The 21,005-nt window shown below is 41.6% G+C and overlaps 1 protein-coding gene across 4 annotated transcripts in view; it reads right to left on the bottom strand.

The window, feature by feature from the left end:
* SFMBT1 (Scm like with four mbt domains 1) overlaps positions 1–21,005 on the bottom strand; it is a 106,413-nt gene that overhangs the window by 22,688 nt on the left and 62,720 nt on the right. For 3 of the 4 annotated variants that reach the window (XM_079794714.1, XM_079794715.1, XM_079794713.1), the window contains exons 4-10: positions 18,152–18,392; positions 13,891–13,979; positions 10,756–11,002; positions 9,993–10,087; positions 8,489–8,590; positions 6,360–6,510; positions 3,954–4,036 (exon numbers count right to left, since the gene is read on the bottom strand). In XM_079794714.1, coding sequence (XP_079650840.1) covers positions 3,954–4,036; positions 6,360–6,510; positions 8,489–8,590; positions 9,993–10,087; positions 10,756–11,002; positions 13,891–13,979; positions 18,152–18,392 — 1,008 coding nt within the window. Of the gene's footprint in view, positions 1–3,953; positions 4,037–6,359; positions 6,511–8,488; positions 8,591–9,992; positions 10,088–10,755; positions 11,003–12,062; positions 12,637–13,890; positions 13,980–18,151; positions 18,393–21,005 lie in introns of those variants that run through there. The other variant, XM_079794716.1, reaches the window with a different exon arrangement.

The raw sequence follows: 21,005 nt of genomic DNA on the forward strand, positions 1-21,005 counted from the left end.
AAAGGGTGATTTCAAATGTATGTCTTAAAAACGTGCAACTTCTGGGTCAAAATAAAGAACTGAACTGTATTTGATTGTTTTCTCTTTCTTTTGACAACTCACTAAAATCAAAGGGTTTTGTTATGTGATTTTTTAAGACATAAACCTGCTAGGATAAACAAGAAAGGAGACAACATTCTATAAGCTAAAATTCAGAATAGGGTCTAGAACTAACTCAGCAGATTAAAGAAAAGTAAATCTAAGCTGACAGTGAAGAAAGCTAAAAATTGGCAGCAGCAGGTAGGGGGAAATTAGTGTTGGAAGAGAAATAGGTAAAACAAAGAGATTTGTTGAACTTTGGGTCATGCCATCAGCTCCTCCACGCCACAGCTCAGGACAACTGTCCCTTCCACTCCCCTACATAAGATGAAATTTACCCTCCAGAGAGGGTAACACACGAGACCCCTGAGCAGGAGGACACAGGAACTGGTGAAGGAATGCATGCAGTGCCCAAAACAGGATTTGCATATGGAATGTGAGAGACCCAGCCCTTGCCTCTACTCTCCAGGCAAGGGACTAGAAGAAACTTCTTATGGCAACATGATAAGCCCAAGAAGAAACACATAAAAATATGGATTAGGTGTCCCCAACAAATGACCAGCCAGATCCACCCTATAGGGAAGTTCAAGGTTGACAAGCCCCACCAACACACTCAGAGCTCCCAGTCAGCTTTTTCTTTTAGTCTCCCATTCTTAAATATAAGCAACCAACCAAGAATTACAAGGCACTAAAGATATGAAAGCTAGAGACCAAGACAAACAAAGCAAGCAATTTGGAAAAAACAGATCAAGTGAGAAGAAACCTTCCCAAAAGGAAGGGATAATTAACATCCTCTGACAAGAAAAACTATCATGCCTGGCTCCGTGGTTGAGCACTGAACTATGAACAAGAAGGTCACAGTTCGATTCCAGGTCAGGGTACATGCCTGGGTTGCAGGCTCGATCCCCAGTAGGGGGCATGCCGCAGGCAGCCAATCAATGATTCTCTCTTATCACTGATGTTTCTCTCTCTCTCTCCCTCTCCCTTCCTCTTTGAAATCAATAAATTAAAAAAAGAAAAACTACTGCATCCTTAAAACAAGAGTAATATGCTATTAAAACCAAATGCTCAGAACAGAAATAGTTCTGGATATCAAAACTATGATATTAAAAATTGAAAACTCAAAAGAAGGTATGAAAGCCCTGACCAGGTCACTCAGTTGGTTAGAGCCGTGGTCGGCAAACTGCGGCTCGCGAGCCACATGCGGCTCTTTGGCCCCTTGAGTGTGGCTTTTCCACAAAATACCATGGACTGGGGAGAGTCTATTTTGAAGAAGTGGCGTTAGAAGAAGTTTAAGTTTTAAAAATTTGGCTCTCAAAAGAAATTTCAATCATTGTACTGTTGATATTTGGCTCTGTTGACTAATGAGTTTGCCGACCACTGGGTTAGAGCATCAACCCAATAACACCAAGTTTTCAGGTTTGATCTCTGGTCAGGGCACATCAAATCAATGTTTATCTCTCTCTCTCTCTCTCAAAATTAATTAATAATGAAAAGAAGGGTTGAAAGATAAAGTTTAGGAAATCTTGCAGCAAGCAAAGCAAAAAGACTAAAAAATGGAAAACAAGAAAAGCAGAGGTCTCATCCAGAACCCCAATATACAAATTCAAAAATCCTAGAAAAAGAAAATAGAGAAATGGAAGGAAATCAAAGAAGACATTCAAGAGAACCTCCCCACAGAGAGGTACGAATGTCCAGAGAGAAGGTGCTCACTGAATAGCCAGCATGTGAATGAAGAGAGGCCACCCGTAGCTCGTCACTGGGAAACGTGGTGAGAGAGTCTATAACCTTCCAGGAGGAAGGAAAAGGCAGGCCATCTATGAAAGATCAAGAAAAAGAATGGCTTTCAACTTGCCTCAAAGGTAGAGCAACACTGGAAGGTAGAAAACAACTAAGTAATATTTTCAAAACTCTTAAGTAAAATAACTTCTGACTCAAAATTCCACATTGAGCCAAACAATCAATCAAATTAGCAGAATGAAGATATTTTCAAAAATGCAAAGCCTATACAAATTTACCTCCCTTACATCACATTTCAGGAAGCTACTGAGAGACAGGCTCCATCAAAACAAGGGAGTAAACCAAGAAAGAGGAGGCCACAAGCTACACAAAACAGAAAGTGGAGAGTCAATTCCTTGGGTGGCACTGAAGGGCAGTTTCCAGGATTAAAACTACACTGCAAGCCTAGAGAGCAACCCATCCAGGGAGAGAGAATGGAGGTTGCTAAGAGGGATATCTCTAAGAAAAATATTAGATAAGACAGATTTCCTATATCAGGGTGTTAGAATGGCATGTATATGAGAAAAAGAAAACACAGCTAGAGGAGATAATATATTTTAACCTCTCTACCCTAAAGCAACAACAGCAGCAACAATAACAAAATCCTTTAACTAGAAAGAAACACCTGCAAAAGTGTCTGGTTGCATAAGAATTTTACATTCAAATTGTTTCAAAGTAACAAAGTTGTCATTTTACTGAAAATCAGAGTTTATGTTAGGTGTAGTTCATGCAAGAAAACACTCGAGGGAACACTTGTTGACAATCTATACTCAAAGGAAAAGCCTTACCAAAAGATAAACAAATGAATGCATATTTATACATCTTAAATTAAAAGTCTGCTTCATCAAAAAAAATGATTCCCTGATTTATCTGACTTTCAATTAACCCACTAATTATCTGTCTGACAGAGTCAGATAAGGGAACATCTGCATATATTATTCATGTCTTTCCCATCTCTCAAATAAATTGTTTCATAAAGTGGGGGAATGACAGATCTCCTAATGTGATTGCCTTTGTGGAAATAGTTATGGCAGGCTACTGGAAGGTGTGGGGAAAACTAGCAAAAAAACAAAGAAAATTAAGCTATGAAAAACAAGGCAATTAAAGAAGGAACCAATCATAAAATATTGCAGTACTAAGCTATGAATAATATCGGAATGCACATGATAATATAAATACTTAATTCACATTGAACCAAAAATTATAATATAACTTTAATAGAAAGAAGAGGTGGGGGTAAGACAGAGGAGAAAGGTAATATAAAATAGCTAAATGTTCATTTACTATAATGTAGAACCAATAGACATGTTTAAAATGAATGATTCAAAAAACAGCCTGTTATTTTAGAAATGAGAAGGGTAACTATCAGAACAACAGTAAGAAGAGTAGAAGTGACTCCTATGGGAAGGGATATTGGAAAGGGACAGGACAGAGAACTGTTGTGTGGGTTTTCCTTATATAAAAAATATATATATTTTATTGATTTTTTTGCAGAGAGGAAGGGAGAGGGATAGAGTTAGAAACATCGATCAGCTGCCTCCTACACACCCACTACTGGGGATGTGCCTGCAACCAAGGTACATGCCCTTGACCGGAATTGAACCTGGGACCCTTCAGTCCGCAGGCCAATGCTCTATCCACTGAGCCAAACTGGTTAGGGCGAGAACTGTTGTTTTACGTTCAAAGCTTTTTACTGCTGTTTGGCTTTGTAAGCCATGTGCATGGTTTTATTTTGATAAATAAATTATTTATTATCATGTTAATAATAACATAATTATTTTGAGAGTAGTTTTAAATAAGTTTAACAATTTTTTCCACTTAATATTTATCTCATATTATTAAACCATCAAAAATCATTATGAACTACAATTTTAAATTCACATTTCAGTTAATAAAAAATAAAACTGATAAACTTTAAATAATTAAATTAACAAATTAGCTTCTGCAGTGAATGGATTTTTCCTTGGACCATTTGATTACAATCAACAAGATGCTTATTCGGGTTGAGTGAGAGGGCTGACTTCAGAGTACTCATCATAAACAGCACAGGAAGCAGTGGCTGCGAGGGGTCGAGAGGTCGGGTCCGGGGTTCTCACCTCAGGGAAGCACCTCTGGGGAGCAGCTTCAGCACCACACTGTTTGAGGTAGTCGGCCCAATCAAAGTCCTGGCCAGGGTAGCCTAGGCAGAGACAAGAGAACAATGCCAGTCGGAGAAGATAAATATCACATGATCTCACTCATTTGTGGAATATAACAAACAACATAAACTGATGAACAAAAATAGATCCAGAGACAGAGAAGCACTGAACAGACTGTCAAACCTCAGAGGAAAGGCAGGGGAGGGGATGGGGAAGTAAGAGATCAACCAAAGGACTTGTATGCATGCATATAAGCATAACCAATGGACATGGACACGGGGGCTGTGAGGACATATCCTGGGGGGTGGGCGTGGCCGGGGAAGGGATGATGGGGGAAAAAGGAGACATATGTAATACCTTAAATAATAATTAAAAACAAACAAAGAAACAAACAAAAACAATGATTCACATCACAAAAGCATGCCTGGCTTTATTGCTCTGCCAAACATACACACACAACTTCTAATTTTGCTAATTTGGGGATTCTGATTATTCTAGAGATGGGGGTAAAACACCTTATAAACCCAAAGCATTGTTAATTTTATAAAACAGAACAAATGTGATCAAACTACATGACAATACAATTCTTTGGATAAATTTTTAAACTTTTAATTTCAAACTAGGCATTTATTTTGAACAATATTTTATATGATTAATTACTGGCAATTTACAAAAAAATTTTAAGACAGTTATAATTGGATTTGATTTCTACCAATAAATCTCATCTTATTATCAATCCTATTATGACTCAGGCTCTAAAGGAGAGACAGCAGTACTACTTAATCAGTGAAGACTTTTTCCTATCATAAAGCTATTTCCTTAAACATATCTTAGCTCCTACGAATATGATACTCTTGACTATGATTCATGCCCTACAGAATTTCAATGCTCTTATAACCTGACTCATGAATTCATTTTAGAAAAATAGTTGAACTTAACTCTCCACTTAAATCTACCAGGTTCCGAGTAGAAGTGTCTGCATCTGTGTGCAAGGAGCTGGGCTGCGCCTGCTGTGCTGAGGTCTCTTGGCTCTGCAGAGCTTATATCTCACAGGTACAAAGCAAGCTACTCAAGACTATGCCAGTCCTACAGCCAAACAGCCCCTGCAATCACCTCTTCTGCCCAACAGAAGAGATTGGTATCATGTTCCACCTCTGCCTCCACCTCAATTCCACAGTAAATTATCTGCCATTTTCAATGAGATATTCCACTACTTCCTTCTATTTACAAAGACAGTTGAGTTGTCTATAACAATGCTGAAAGTTCCAATAGCTTTCATCATGGGTTTTCCTTTTCACGAAAGTCAGCAGGCAGGATAAAGAACTTGGGATGCACAGAGCCTTCCTGAAAAACAAGAACTTGCTCTTACAGATGTGCCCCTCACCCCATCCCCACCAGGCAGGCTCTCCCATTCTGTCCACTGACGAAGGGGACCTGGGAGGCTCTGTTCCTGTTCACCCTCTTGCTCCTTGAAGGAAATGTGTTGTACCCCCTAGTGACAAGGCAATGCTGGTTCATAGCAAACATTCCATAAATGTTTGCTGGATGAAAGAAACTGAATGGAAGGCAAAAGTTCTGAGTTCCTGACTCCTGCTCACACGCAGGGCACTCCCAGCCCCATGCCCAAGCAGTCAGCATTTAACTGGACTTCACTAGAAGCCTACTAAAAAAAGATGCAGAGTCTGCCAACCAATCTCGTTTGCTGATAGAAAAGTCAGAGAAATGTCTGACACTTCCAAATATTCCAAGTTAAAAAATTTAAAAATTTCATTCAAGCTCAACGAAGTCATATTTATGTTTTGATTAAAGGGTCAAAGATTATATTTTGCAAAGCTGCAAACACCAGAACATGAGCTGCTACTTTCCTATGTACAACCGCTCTATATCCTACTCTTGACCATAAACCTCTCTCTGGAATCTGTACAGTCTTCCTCTAAGATAAGGCCCAGATACCTAAAAATCACCAGTAATCTACCTCCTTAGCTCTGGCTCTCATCACATCTCTCCTCATAAGTCAGCTCCCAACATCCACTGTACAAACTATTCCCACTCTTCTGTGACCTCCCAACAGAAACAAGATGGAAGGAACTAAGGAACCCACATTGAACCCCAGGTTGTCATGAAGATGCATTTGTCAAGGTAGGACAGAACAGACTTCATTTAGTAGCTTAACAATTTATAACTTTCAAATATTAAATATATGGAACCTAGGCCTTCATTTATACTTGTCCTGGGCTCCGAAATGTTAAGGATAGCCTGGGGCATAAAGAGAGAAAGGGACAAGAGATCCAGGTAATGTATCTGATAAATCTCATTTTAAAGGAAAGTTCCTGATAAACAATTCAGAACAGAACGAATGAATACCAGGAGGGGGTGTGATGTGTAAACCATTCTTCAGACTCCACTGCACAGGGAAAATACCAGGACTGTCGACATGACACACAAAGGATCGCCTTGCATGATTCTCTGATCGCAAATCATCCATTTCCACCAGAAAGTACTTCTCGTCAAAAACCTGTACATACAATGATAAAATAGATGAATAGTTTTATGTGTATATACCCATGCACGCATGCATGTGCATGCGCACATGTACACACACACACACACACACACACACACACAGTCATTTCCTTGGCACAACTGAACATGTTACAAAAGTACATAGCTATGCCCTGGCCAGGTGGCTCGGTTGGTTGGAGCATTGTCCCATATACCAAAAAGGTTGCATGTTCAATTCCTGGTCAGGGTACACACCCAGGTTGCAGGGTCGATCCTGGTCGGGTGCATACAGAAGGCAACAGATTGATGTTTCCTCTCTCTCTCTAAAAATCAATGAAAACATGTTCTTGGATGATGATTAAAAAAAAAAGTTCTTAACTACAATGGGTATTAATACTACTACTTATTCAATAAATGTTTTCTCTGTGTCAGACACTATTTTAATTGAATACTTTCCCTGTATTAATCAGTTTTAATCTTCCTGACAATCTTAACAAGGTAGGCACTATTATCAACTCCATTTTGCAGATAAACTAAGTTTAAAAACAGGTTAAGCCATGTGTCTCAGTAGTCAGAGCATTAGCCAGCACACCAAAGGTTCGATTCCTGGTCAAAGGCACATATCTGGGTTGCAGATTTGTTCCCTAGCCCCAGTCAGGGAGCATGCGGCAGGCAACCAATTGATATGTCTCTCTCACACTGATGTTTCTCTCTCTCTCCCTCCCCCCCCCCCTTCTCTCTCTCTCTCCCCCTCTCCCTTGCTTCCCTCCCCTCTCTCTAAAAATTAATGGAAAAAATATCCTCAGGTGAGGATTAACAACAATCCCCCCCTCCAAAAAAGAAAAGAGGTTAAATAACTTGACCCGTGTTACATAGCCAGGAGCAAGCAGGAACTAGCAGAACCTGGATTCAAATCTTAGTATTATGGTTCCAAAGAAAATTTAGTGTAGGCTTACTGAGGAGTCAATTGGACTGTATATTCGATTTTCAGATCCTAGCCTAGTTTCAAATGTCAAAGAGGTTGCATGAACCTCCTCTGGCTCCTTACCAACCTACAGCCTTTAGACTCTAGTTACGGTCTTCTGACCCCATTGCAGGGTCAGAATTCCTCCCCATTCTAAGAATGATTCTTTTTCCAAGGCAAAGAAACTTTAACCTTTTGCACTCGGATGTTGAGTGTGACTCGACACGGTTAGCATCGGTAGCAGCTCGAGAAAAAAGCAAGCGAGTACAAAGGGTTAAATCTTAACAGGTTGGATGTCTCAGCATCAAAGCAACTATTCCTCTAGTTGTGCACGACGTTTGGTTTTTCTTTCAGTAAATGGGGCTTTTCAACTGAAATTCTCTCCTTTATGCCCCAGGTCTAGTAACTGAGAAACTGGGCCTTGACACCTGCCCAGTTCTTGTGGCTACTCCTAACAAGAGCCTTGCTTTTGTCAGTCTTTCAAAAGATTAAAGTCGGAACCTGGAAACCATGGCTGGGCAATCCAAGTGGCAGATCCTGTGACACTGATCACCCGCTGCCCACACATCTCCTGCACCTGCTGGACACAGTGACACCGCGCCTCCAGGCTTTTCGGGTACCATGGCTCACCTGCCGGCTGAATCTCCTCTACTACAGGCAGGCCTGCCCCCAAAACATGCCCCTCCACTCTGGTGCCCGCGCTTTGGTTCGCTGGGGCAACCAACCTCCAAAGAAGGAATAGGCCATAGAGAAGTGGGCAGTAGAAGAGGTTGGATTAGGAGAGCCTGAAACCAAATACTGTATTTTCCGGCGTATAAGACGACTTTTTAACCCAGAAAAATCTTCTCAAAAGTCAGGGTCGTCTTATAAACCGGGTGTCATCTTATAGGGCGGGTATATCCCAAACTCTATATTTTAACTGGAAAAGTTGGGGGTCGTCTTACACGCCGGAAAATACGGTACTATTAATTTCCTAAACCAGTCACCCTGACAGGAATTCTTACCAAGAAAGTTGCCCCCATTTTACCTTAACAACTGTAGCAGGAGAGATCCCAAAAGGAGACCAGGGATCCACAGCTTCCAATTTCATATTTACAGAGAATGAATGTGTACCAATCACTTGTTTGTCCTGAAATGCAAACACCAAGAGGGAATAAGAACATAGTATTTTCACATTAATTTTATACTCATATATAACTGAATACTACCCCTTAGTTAATTAAAATAATGGACCTGTCCAATTTCTGGTAAATAACCTAATCCTATCATTTTCTTCCCTGAAAAACATTATTCAGGAATAAAACCACAGGAGGCACTCCTACTCTCTACATTTTAAACACAAAGGCTATCTGACAGAAAAGCAAGTTTACTTGATAAGTCAAAACTGTATAGTTAAGAGTAGGAAAAATTCCTTCACTTTGAAGGGATTAAGAAGTACAAATTACCAGTTATAAAACAGTAATAGGGATGTAGAAATCAGCATAGGAAATATAACAATAATCCTATATAATAAGGGGGTAGTATGCAAATTGACCCTCACGCTCTCACAAGATGGCTGCCTATGACCAGGCCAGCAGGCGGGTTAGCGAGGGACGACCAAATGACTGAACAAGCAGGCTGCATGGGGCGACCAGGCCTGCAGGGGGGTTAGTGAGGGACTACCAAATAACTGAACAGCAGGCTGTGTGGGGCGACCAGGCCTGCAGGGGGGTTAGTGAGGGACTACCAAACAACTGAACAAGCAGGCTGCATAGGGCGACCAGGCCGGCAGGCGGGGCGGGGGGGGGGGGGGGGGGGGGGAGACAGTTGGGGGCGACCAGGCTGGCAGGGGGGGCAGTAAGGGGTGACCAGTCTGGAGGGGAGGGGGCAGTTAGGAGTGACCAGGCCAGTAGGGAGGGGGCAGTTGGGGGCAACCTGGCTGGCAGCAGGGGGCAGTTGGGGGCAACCAGGCCAGCACGCAGAGGCAATGAGAGGCGATCAGGCCAGCAGCGGGGGGGGGACAGTTAGGGGCGACGAGGCAGGCAGGCAGGTGAGCGAATAGGAGCCAGTGGTCCAGGATTGTGAGAGGGATGTCCGACTGCCGGCAGTCGGACATCCCCCAAGGGGTCCCGGATTGGAGAGGGTGCAAGATGGGCTGAGGAAACACCCCCCACCCATGCACGAATTTCGTGCACCGGGACTCTAGTATTATAATAACTCTGTATGGTGTTAGATGGGTACTTTATTGGGGGGATCACTTTGTAAGTTACATAAATGTCTAACCACTATGTTGTATACCTGAAACTAATGTAATATTGTGTCAGCCATAATTGGAAATTAAAAAAAAAAAACTTTAAGGGTAGAAAAGGTTCAAAATGCTCTAAGAGGTCTTTGGGAAGAAAATCTAGACTATTTTTAGAAGAAGAAAAGGATGAGCATCAGTCCAGCCTTCAAACCTCTTCCCTCCTTCGGACGCCACAACACTCTCTGACTCCAGGGTTATTTTATGCTTTGCACCTCCCTCAGACTGTTTCACTCATTTTTGTTTTTACCTTAAATAAGTAAGATGGTAATGGCTCTTCCTCTTCTTCTTTCAGTTTGGCCAAGATCTCTTGCCACTCAGTTTCATTTTTCAGATGCCTGATGGCTTTAGTAAAATAAGACAGGTAACTTTAAATAACTACAGAATATACATATTAGTAACCATTGTAAAAGCATTTACATAAATAAAAAAAATCACTTTCCACTGGGAAAGAAAAGGGTTCAAGCCCACTTATACCATCTTCACTCAAAGAATTTACACCTTCTTTGTCTCCTCGGTTCAGAGCCTGGGTAGTAAAGTATAGGGGAAACACCTCTAGTGAGATCAAGCACTGCTGTAGTCCACAAAATAACATAATACGACATCCAAATTGGGGCACATAATCATAAATGCAAATTGATTTAAACAGTAACTCCAGTTATAATATCTTAATCAACAATCTGCTTTGAACTCAAGATCTGTCCCACTCCAATACCTATATGAATGCTACCTAGGGAATTTTTCTTTAATTTTGGTAAGAGGTCAGTATCAGGTGAGGCAGAAATCTATAAGGTATGCATATTAGTATGTGTGGCAAAGTTCAAAAGCAAAAAAATGAAAAGAATAATAGGTGTTTAGCTTAACAACTCCCTATATATTTTTTCAATATCTCTATGCAAAGTAACAAAGGCTTTTATAATATGCAGAATAATGCTTTTCTCAGCCTCATAAATATTAATAAAAACATAACACAACAATAGTAGTTAAAAGAAAAATGTTATATTTCTCTTCACCTAATGGGGGCTGAAGTTCATATCCTTGTTGAGCTGCCCAACCAACGTGATGAAGAAATGGATCCAAGTAATACAACCAATGTTCAAAATTGTCAGAACTTTCAAGTCCTTCATAACGTAGCTTCAGCCTTCCCCCAATGTTTTCTACTACAGTAACAATCCAAGTGCTTAGAGTGTCCTGGAAAGCTTGACATTCTAGCTTGGAACCTGGAGCAATGAGATCTAAAGGATTCCTCCCGTTACGGAGCTGTAGGTAAAAAAAGAGACAATATTAAATAAGAGAAGTTAACATAATATTTTTCAAAGTCAAGTTTAAATAACCTCAAACAAGCCTTTATATTTTTACCCATTCAAAGTCAGTGATACTGAACTGTCTAATAGTATACAAGAACCTATAATATTATTTGTAGGTGATATAAAATGTTTGTCTTAAAAAAATCTACCTATCCTGCAATAAAACTATCCTAACAGATCTCTGCCTTGAGGATTAGGTTATATAGTTTAATCTAATAATGATTTTTAAAATATCATCATTAGTCTCTGATTGTTGTAAAAGCAAATATGATCATCAAAGGAAAAAAAAACAACAGAAGTCAAAATACCTCACAATCCCACCTTTAAAAAGAAAAACAAAATAAACACTTTGGCACACACTCTCTGAGACTGGGTTTTCTACACACAGTCTGTGTCTTTCACTCTCTCACTTTTTTTTAATAGGAACACTGTATACTGTTTTTCAATTTGTGCCTGTCACCTAATAAATCATAGCTATCTTTCTATAATAGCACATGCAAATCTTCCTCATTGTTCTACTATTAGTTTTAATCCTTGCTCAAGGATATTTTTCTATTGATTTTTAGAAAGAGTGGAAGAGAGAGGGAAAGACAGAGAGAAACATCAATGTGAGAGAAACACATCAATTGGTTGCCTCCTGCACCAGGGTCCAGGCTGACCGAGGTACTTGCCCTTGACCAGAATCAAACCCAGGCCTTTGGTCTGCAGGCCAACACTCCATCCACTGAGCCAAACCGGCTAGGGCTTCCTCATTATTTTAAACTGTTTTATTGCTATCCAGTATTATAAATGGGCAGTGATTGATCCACTTATATACTGATGGCATTTAGGTTGTTTCTGATGTTTTTATTCATTTCACAATGTTCTTAAGAACACAGTGCTTTGATTACACCGATAGAAAGGAAAAGTTTAAGTCTCACACTCTAGATATATATTAAAAGCTACAATAAAGAATAAAGAGGAATGCTAATTCCAACATTATTATATAACCATTTCTTAATATTCAAACTTACATTTTTTCTAATAAGAACTGCTCTGTGACACTTGCATATTCTTATTATGCAAATGAACATGGGAACAAGTGGAGGAAACACATTCACAGCTAAAGATAAAATGGCAGAATCAAGGTCAATGTACAGAAGAATACTTATTAATTCATTTGTTCATGATTTCACGTATTTGCTCAAATTTTACTGAGTCTTTAACATGTACCAAGTCCTAGCTAAACATAATGAAATGAGTCAGGTTAAGCAAAGCTTTCCTAGATATGACACCAAAAGCACAAGCAAAAAAAAAAAAGAAAAAACAGATAAAATGGACTACATAAAAATAAAAAATGTTTGTGCTGTAAATGATATCAAGAAAGTGAAAAGATAATTCACAGAACTGGAGATAATATTTGGAAATCATTTATCTGATCTAGACTTGCAACTAGAATTCATAAGAAACTCTTACAACTCAATAATTAAAAGACATAACCCAATTTAAAAATGGACGCCCTGGCAAGGTGGCTCAGTTGATTGGAGAGTAATCTCCTATACCAAAAGGTTGTGAGTTCAATTCTCAGTCAGGGCACATACCTAGATTGTGGGTTCAATCCCTGGCTGGGGCGCCCATGAGAGGCAACCAATAGATATCTCTCTCTCTCTCTCTCTCTCTCTCTCTCTCTCTCTCTCTTCTCTCTCTCTCTCTCTCTCTCTCTCTCTCTCTCTCTCTCTCTCCCCCCCCCCTTACCCCCCTCCATTCCTCTAAAAAAAAAAGCAATAAAAAACATATAAATATATAAACAAGCAAATAAATAATTAAAATTTTTAAAATGGGCAAAGACATTTCTCTAGAAAAAGATACACAAATCGCAAATAAGCACTTAAAAAGATGCTCAACATCCTCAGTCATTAGGGAAATGAGTGACTTCCCTAAATCAAAATGAGGTACTACTTTATACTCACCAGAATAGCTATAACCAAAAAGAGAATATAAGCGTTGTCAACGATGTAGAGAAATTGGAAACTTCATACATTACATTTTGCAATTGCACAATGTAACAAAATATAATTTAGAAATGTCATAACCAATAAACTGATTTTTATAAAAACAAGAAATCTATTATTACTAACAAGCTCAAAACCTACAATAACGTAAAAGGACTGCTGAAAGCAAGTAGGTGGTAGAAGTACTACAGATCCACTACTGTCTTCTGACTGAAAAAAAGGGAGTCTTGCCCAGCCAGTGTGGCTCAGTGGTTGAGTGCCAACTTATGAACAAGGAGGTCATGGTTCGATGTCCAATCAGGGCACATGCCAGTGGGGGACAAGCAGGAAGCAGCAGATCAATGATTCTCTCTCATCACTGATGTTTCTCTCTCTCTCTCTCTCTCTCTCTCTCTCTCTCTCTCTCTCTCTCTCTCTCTCTCTCTCTCTCTCTCTCTCCCTTCTCTCTGAAAGCAAAAATATACATATTTTTTAAAAAGGGGAGAGTCTCAAGTCACCTGGTGTGGGAGTTACAAATGCCCATCCTCAAGCCGAGTCAACGCCTGCTCCGTTACAGAGTGAGAACACCAAAACACCACATTTTCCAGCTACATAACAGCATCTGGAAAACTAGATTTTTATGTGTTAGCAACTAATTCAGAATACTTTAGGCACTGAGCAAGCCGGCAGTTTGTAACCTCTGAGGACAATAAGCTTAAACCTCCCAGTACGCATGCCTATGTCTTTAATAATAATGCCTATTTGCCTTGGGGTAGTAAATGAGCGACTAATTTTAAGATTCCTTAGACAGGAAATCTCACTAAAGACTGGAAGGGTTTTCCACACTGATCCTGCAAGCCATCATACTCACGCCCTCTAGCAGCGGGACAGGAGGACTACACGCTTCCTTCAGAGTCTGCCGCAGGAACTCCTCCCAGTCAGACACCTTGTCTCTGATGCCTAGATGAGGGAATAAAATGAGTGATTACTCATAATAATCAGCCATGGAACACAGAGAAACTAAACTAAACAGAATACAGAGAATTAAACCAGTGAAAATGGTTTAGAGGTATGTCGTTTTAATATCAAAGAGTCCAACAATTGCTTCTTTGAGAGCTTAAGATAAAAATTCGCCTGACTGACCAGCATGACTCAGTGGCTGAGTGTCGACCTATGAACCAGGAAGCCAGGGTTTGATTCCCCGTAAGGGCATATGCCTGGGTTGCAGGCTCGATCCCCAGGAGAGGACGTAAGGAGGCAGTAAAAACAAAATCCTCCTAGGTAAGAGCTACAACTGAATAGTTTAGTAGGAGTTGTAGGCAAAACAAGGACAATTATCCAAAAGGTACCTAGTTTATTTTTTATTATGAGAATTTTCAAATATATATAAAAGTACAGAAAATAGTATAATGAATCCTCTTGTATCCTAGGTACAATGGTAACTTCATGGTCAATCTTTTCATCTAGATCTGGAGAAGTTAGCAAACTACAACATGTGGGCTGAATTCAGCCTGCTGTCTATTTTGTAAATAAAGTTTTATTGGAACACAGCTATGCTTGTTTGTTTACATACTGTCTGTGGCTGCTTTCACACTGCAAAGGTAGAGGTGGGCAACTGTTACAGAAACCGCATGGCTAGTAAAACCTAAAACTTTTACTATCTGATCCTTTACAGATATTTTGCCACCCCCTGATCTATACTTTACACACTCCACAGCCACCCAACCAATTCCTGATATTATATAATTTCATCCAATATAACATCAGTATATATTTACAAAATAAAAGAACTTTTTACATAACCACTCCTTAAACAATTAGCAATAATTCCTTAACATCAAATATATATAGTCCATGTTCAAATTTTCTGAAATGTCTCAAAAATGATTTTTTCAATTTGCTCAGTCAAATCAGGATCCAAATGAGATCTATATTACAAATGGTTGATGTATCACCTTATTTAATCTGTATGTTCCTTCTCCTCCTCTGCAACCCCGTCTCTCTCTTTTTCTTGCCGCATATTTCTTGACTCAGCCTTTTATCCTATACTATAGGCCCAGTGCTGCACCCTCTCCAATCTGGGACCCCTTGAAGGATGTATGACTGCCTTCTCACAATATAGGACTGCTGGCTCCCAATTGCTCACCTGCCTGCCTGCCTGATTGCCCCTAACCGCTTCTGCCTGCCAGCCTGATCAGCCCCTAACCACTTCCCTGCAGGCCTGATCGACGCCTAACTGCTCCCCTGCCAGCCCAATTGCCTCTAACTGCCCTCCCCTGCAGGCACAGTCACCCCTAACTGCCCTCCCCTGCCGACCTGGTCACCCATAACTGTCCTCCCCTGTAGGCCTGGTCACCCCCCACTGCCTTGCTCTGCCAGCCCAATCACCCCTAACTGCCCTCCCCTGCTGGCACAGTCACCCCTAACTGCCCTCCCCTGCCGACCTGGTCACCCATAACTGTCCTCCCCTGTAGGCCTGGTCACCCCCAACTGCCCTGCTCTGCCAGCCCAATCACCCCTAACTGCCCTCCCCTGCAGACCTGGTCCCTCCCAAGTGCCCTCACCTGCCGGCCATCTTGTGGCGCCATCTTGTGTCCACAAGGGGGCGGCCATCTTGCGTGTTGGGAGTGATGGTCAATTTGCATATTACCTCTTTATTATATAGGATAGAGTTTTTCTGAATCTGCTTTTCCTGGTTGCCTCCTTGTGGTAACCAGTTGTTCTTCTACTGACCTCTACATTTTCTATAAAATTGGTAGGCTTGATCAAATTTAGATTTGGGGAAAGGGAGCAAGAATCTCTCTATATATATATATAAAAAGCCAGCAACCGGAACGCCATTAACAACCAGAATGACTGGTCGCTATGACACTCACTGCGGCCAGCAAACCAGCCCGATCTGGGGGGTGGGGCCGGCCGGCCAACCTCCTACAGCCCCTGCCCCACCTGGCCCCACCCCAGATCAGCCCCCCCCACCCCAATCAGGGGCAGAGCCAGCTGGCCAATCACCCATGGCCCCTCCCCCAGGTCGCTGGCCCTGGATCGGCCCACCGCGCACAACCCCTCCCCACGGCCGGCCCAGCCCCCAATTGGCCCCACCCCACCCCAATGGGGGGCAGGGCCCACTGGCCAATCGCCCACAGCCCCTCCCCCCAGCCAGCCCGGCCCTGATCAGGCCCCGATTGGGGCAGGCTGGCCAGCCAACCTCCCGTCGTCACCTCCTTCCGACAGGCCCAGACAAGATCCGCCCCAATTGGGGCCAGGCCGGCTAGACCCCATCCATGCATGAATTCATGCACTGGGCCTCTAGTATTTCGTAAGTGGAGTTACATCCTTCCATCAAGAGGCATATTCAGTCTGTTTGTCTCTCCTTTTGCAATGTCACTACACAGATACATTCATTCATTGGGGGCTACAAACGATAATTTTTCTATCACCCCTCCTTCGTTTACTAAGCAATATACCACTTCTATGAAGAAAAAATTCTCTTCTTCAACTGCGTGATTACCCTAAGGTAACTTTTTTCATCTCATGGCACACATAAACTAATTATTAAAATTCTGTGGCACAGAATTCTGTATTTTTTGCTGATCTGACAAAAAATAGGTATCATTTTTATTTATTCACACCAGATGGCTACTGTTGTATTGGCAGTTATTTTTTAATTTGACAATCTAAGGGACAAGAGGTCAGTGCCCCTGACTAAATAGTCAGGTATTGCATGCTTTAAAAATTCTTGTGGAACACCGGTTTGAAAATCGCTGCCCTAAGGTATTAAAGTTCACAAAAAGAAGACAGGATATATGCTTAATTGTCTTTATACTTCCCCTGTATTTACCAGCCTTCAAAATTATCAGCATATTTCCATCATCCAAAAGTGACCAATGAGAATTTTGTTTAAAAATTATAAAATTATAGACTAAGTCACATATGATATGTTTCAGGCCATTGCAGCTCTTGTCCTATTGATGCTCAACTGTCTCTTTACCCAGAGGGAATCTCTTCAGGTTGGCAAATTGTCCCCTCGGGCAGTCGTTCAACTGGGAATTCGACTGGGAGACCAGGAGTTCGACCGCTCGCTATGACGTGCACTGACCACCAGGAGGTGGCGCAGAACATGGCGGACGTCGGTGACACGGCCCTGGCAGTGGGCAGCAGTGGAGGCGCTGCTGGCCCTGATGGGCCCCAATGAGAGCGGGACCGCAGTGGGATGGTGGAGCAGGAGAGGGGGCGGTGCCAGGCCACTGAGGGGTGCCAGGTGAGGCTGCAGGGCTGCAAGCCTGGGGGCATGAACTGGGGCCCGATCCCCGCAGGCCACCCCGAGGGACCCCACCCATGCACGAACTCGTGCACCGGGCCTCTAGTATCAGAATAAAAGGCTGAAAGAAAAACATATAAGGTCTGGTATTTTCATAAATCTGCAGTCTCTCTTGCCTTTCTCCACTTTTATATGACTCCTCTCTTTTGTCCGACTGTCTCTGTCTTACTGAATTTGGATTCTACTCCCAGTAGGCTTTTATCTGGAAGAAAACCTCAGTTAGTTCATAGGTCCCAGATCACTTGTGGGTGAGAGATGAGAGGACAATCAAGTCAAAAAAGAGAATCAATCTGGCCCAATGCACCTAAAGACATCCTCAAACTCAGAGAGCCTCACAGTCTTACAGAACGATAAGTGATGCTCCCTATGAGTGTCACAAAAACATGAGGCTTTATAGAGCACAGAAAATAACTTTAAAAGATAAGAGAATGTGCATTATTCTTTATAAATATTTTCCTTCAAAATGCTAAACCAAAAAAGTTAGAAAAACCTATGTGTATGGGAGACTGAAAACCTCAAGATTATGGACAAGAAGCTCGGCCAGTGTGACTCGGTGGATGAGCATCAACCTATGAACCAGAAGGTCATGGTTCAATTCCTGGTAGGGGCAAGTGCCCAGGTTGTGGGCTCAATCCCCAGTGTGGGGCGTGCAGGAAGCAGCCAGTCAATGATTCTCTCACCATTGATGTTTCTGTCTCTCTCTCCCTCTCCCTTCTGCTCTGAAATCAATGAAATATATATTTTTTAAAAAGATTACGGACAGGCTTTCCTACAGCAATATTCTATTATGTCGCAATAGGAAGTATTTTATTACCTTCCGGGGCTTCGAGGGTCTTCTTATTCTGCTCACACCACCCAATGGGGTAAAGGTCAGCCTTCCTGATGTCACACCAGAAGTCCGCTCTCCGGTCCTCTCCATAGCCATCGTAGCGGAGGAGGAGCAGCTGCTCACAGGTGGTAATGATGGTGGCAACCCAGTAGATTTCAGGATCTTTTTTCACAATCACCTCCAGTTTCATTCCAGGAGCAAATCCGTTTTGCAAACGTGTGTCCACCTGAACAGGGAAATGTTATTAACCACCAGACAAGTACCTCAAATGAGTGTTTCTTTGGCTGGCGTTCTTTTTAAGACTTACAATTCTGAAGTACTAAATGCAGTAAGATCCTCTCAAGGGAAACTCGAGAAATTCCAATTCTAACTCAGGAGTGACCCAAACAAAGCAGGGAACAGCAATGCTGTTCTGTTCCATCTCAGCAGAACTCAGTATTTTCACCACCATCAGTCTATTATGATCACAGACATGTTTTCTAGTAAATAAATACATCACTAAATGTTCACCATTTTAACAGCTTAATACTTGACATATTAAGTTGTCAGGAGTGATTTCTAGATCATTCTAGAGAAAATTTATGAGTCTAGAAAAGAGGTGAGATAAAAATAAACTATAATAATAAAAAATTAGCCGAAACCGGTTTGGCTCAGTGGATAGAGCGTCAGCCTGCGGACTGAAGGGTCCCAGGTTCGATTCCGGTCAAGGGCATGTACCTTGATTGCGGGCACATCCCCAACCAAGGGGTGTGCAAGAGGCAGCTGATCGATGTTTCTCTCTCATCGATGTTTCTAACTCTCTATCCCTCTCCCTTCCTCTCTGTAAAAAATCAATAAAATATATTTTTAAAAAATTAGTATGACATGTGCCATATGTAGGGAGCTATACCTCCCAGTCACACTGGGAAAGAGTCTATGTTTAATTACTATTCAATAATTGTCCTTGAAAAATAATTAAAAATGCCCCTTTCTCTCTCAAAAGTGTCCTACTTTAGATGAAAAATTATATGGTCACAAAGGTATGAGTTAACAATTTTAGGACTATTGCATGTGTATACTAAGATTAAATAAATCAGTATATTGTAGATGATGAGAGACAGGTTTGTGATGTGGGAGAAAGAAGTGAAAATAAGGAAGGGGGAAGAGGAGAATGAATCTTGTGGTGCTGAATTGGAATCAAGGTATCAGAATGAGGGCATGATTACAGACATACAGAAAGATAAATAGAAAGAGATACAGAAAAAAGTATAGATGTATATGTATGTATGTGTTAACATAGATATATTTCCTAGCTCTGTGAACTGACAGACACAGTAGAAGTAATGATACTCAGTACCAACAGCAAATTTAGTTTTTAAATATTGATTTCTAAATAGCATCCTCCAATAAAAAAGAACAAAGTCTCCAAGGAGAAATAACTGATCCAAATTCCAGGGTAGGGAAAACATAGTAGGAACCTGGAATATCTTGTGATGCCAAAAAATATGGAAATGCTCCAAAAATGATGGGGGCATTTGGAAAGGACATGAGAGCCAATTAGAAGCATCTTCCAATGGACACATGTGGGACAATTTGAGCAATAAAATAAATGAGGTTAGTAGATTATAACCCACCAATTTACATTGATATCCATGAGTTCATACTGTTAAAAATAATTAACGGAGAAGAGGGGACAGAAATTCCTTAGAGTAGACCAATTAATAAAAATAGGGGGAAATGATGAAAATAGAAAATCAACTTTAGACAAACACCACAGAAGTAAACACTGCAGGCAAGAATCATGAGTCAGTGCTAATATTACTATGATGCTATGATATTTACATAATCTCAAAGGTTCTTCCTGCAAGATTCTTATTAACTACAAAGGGGAAAACAGTAACATTACAATAAAGAAATCTGGCAGAAACTACCCTAACTAAGTGATCAAAGTTAACATCACCAGTCTGAAAACATCAATATCATACACCCTTGATATCATAAAACAAAAAAAGCACAAAATCATTTTTATGACATTTTGCCAAATCTGCATAAACTCGAGCTAAGCATGAGAAGAACGAAACCTAAATTGTGGAATATTCTATACAATAACTGATAAGTAATTTGCTCTTCAAAAGTATCCAGGCCATGAAAGACAAGGAAAGCTAAGGAACTGCCAGGCAATGAAGGAGACTATGGAGCCCTGACCACTAAATGCAACGGGTAATAACAACCTCTGGAAAGGAGAGAGCCAGAGACGCAAAGTCCCACATTCTGTGTAAAAATCCTCCCTACCCCCATTGAACTCTTGAAAGGTAATCACTATCCTGAATTATAACACTACTAGAGGTCCAGTGCATGGATTTGTGCACCAGTGGGGTCCCTCAGCCTGGCCTGCACCCTCTCGCAATCCAGGACCCCTTGGAGGATGTAGTAGTGTGCGAAGCGGCAGGCGGCCAGGGAGGAGCCCAAGCCCAGCCAGGCGCCACTCCCGATCATCCCGGCCCCATTGCCCCTGCCACCGCTGGTAGTGCTACCAAGGAGGTGGAAGAGGCTCGCGCCACCACAGCTGCATTCGCCAGCCATGAGCCCGGGGTCGGTCAGCTGAGTGGCGCTCCAGGGTGGTCAGTGCACGTCATAGCGACAGGTCAAACGGTCGACCAGTTGCTTAGGGTTTTATATATATAGACTAGAGGCCCGGTGCATGAAATTCATGCACGGGAGTGTGTGTGTTCCTCAGCCCATCCTGCACCCTTTCCAATCTGGCACCCCTCGAGGGATGTCCAACTGCCCGTTTAGGTCTGATCCCACCTAAGCAGGCAGTTGGACATCCCTCTCACAATCCAGGACTGCTGGCTCCCAA

The sequence above is a fragment of the Cnephaeus nilssonii genome (genome assembly GCF_951640355.1).
Source record: "Cnephaeus nilssonii genome assembly, chromosome: 17".
Taxonomy (NCBI): Eukaryota; Metazoa; Chordata; class Mammalia; order Chiroptera; family Vespertilionidae; genus Cnephaeus; species Cnephaeus nilssonii.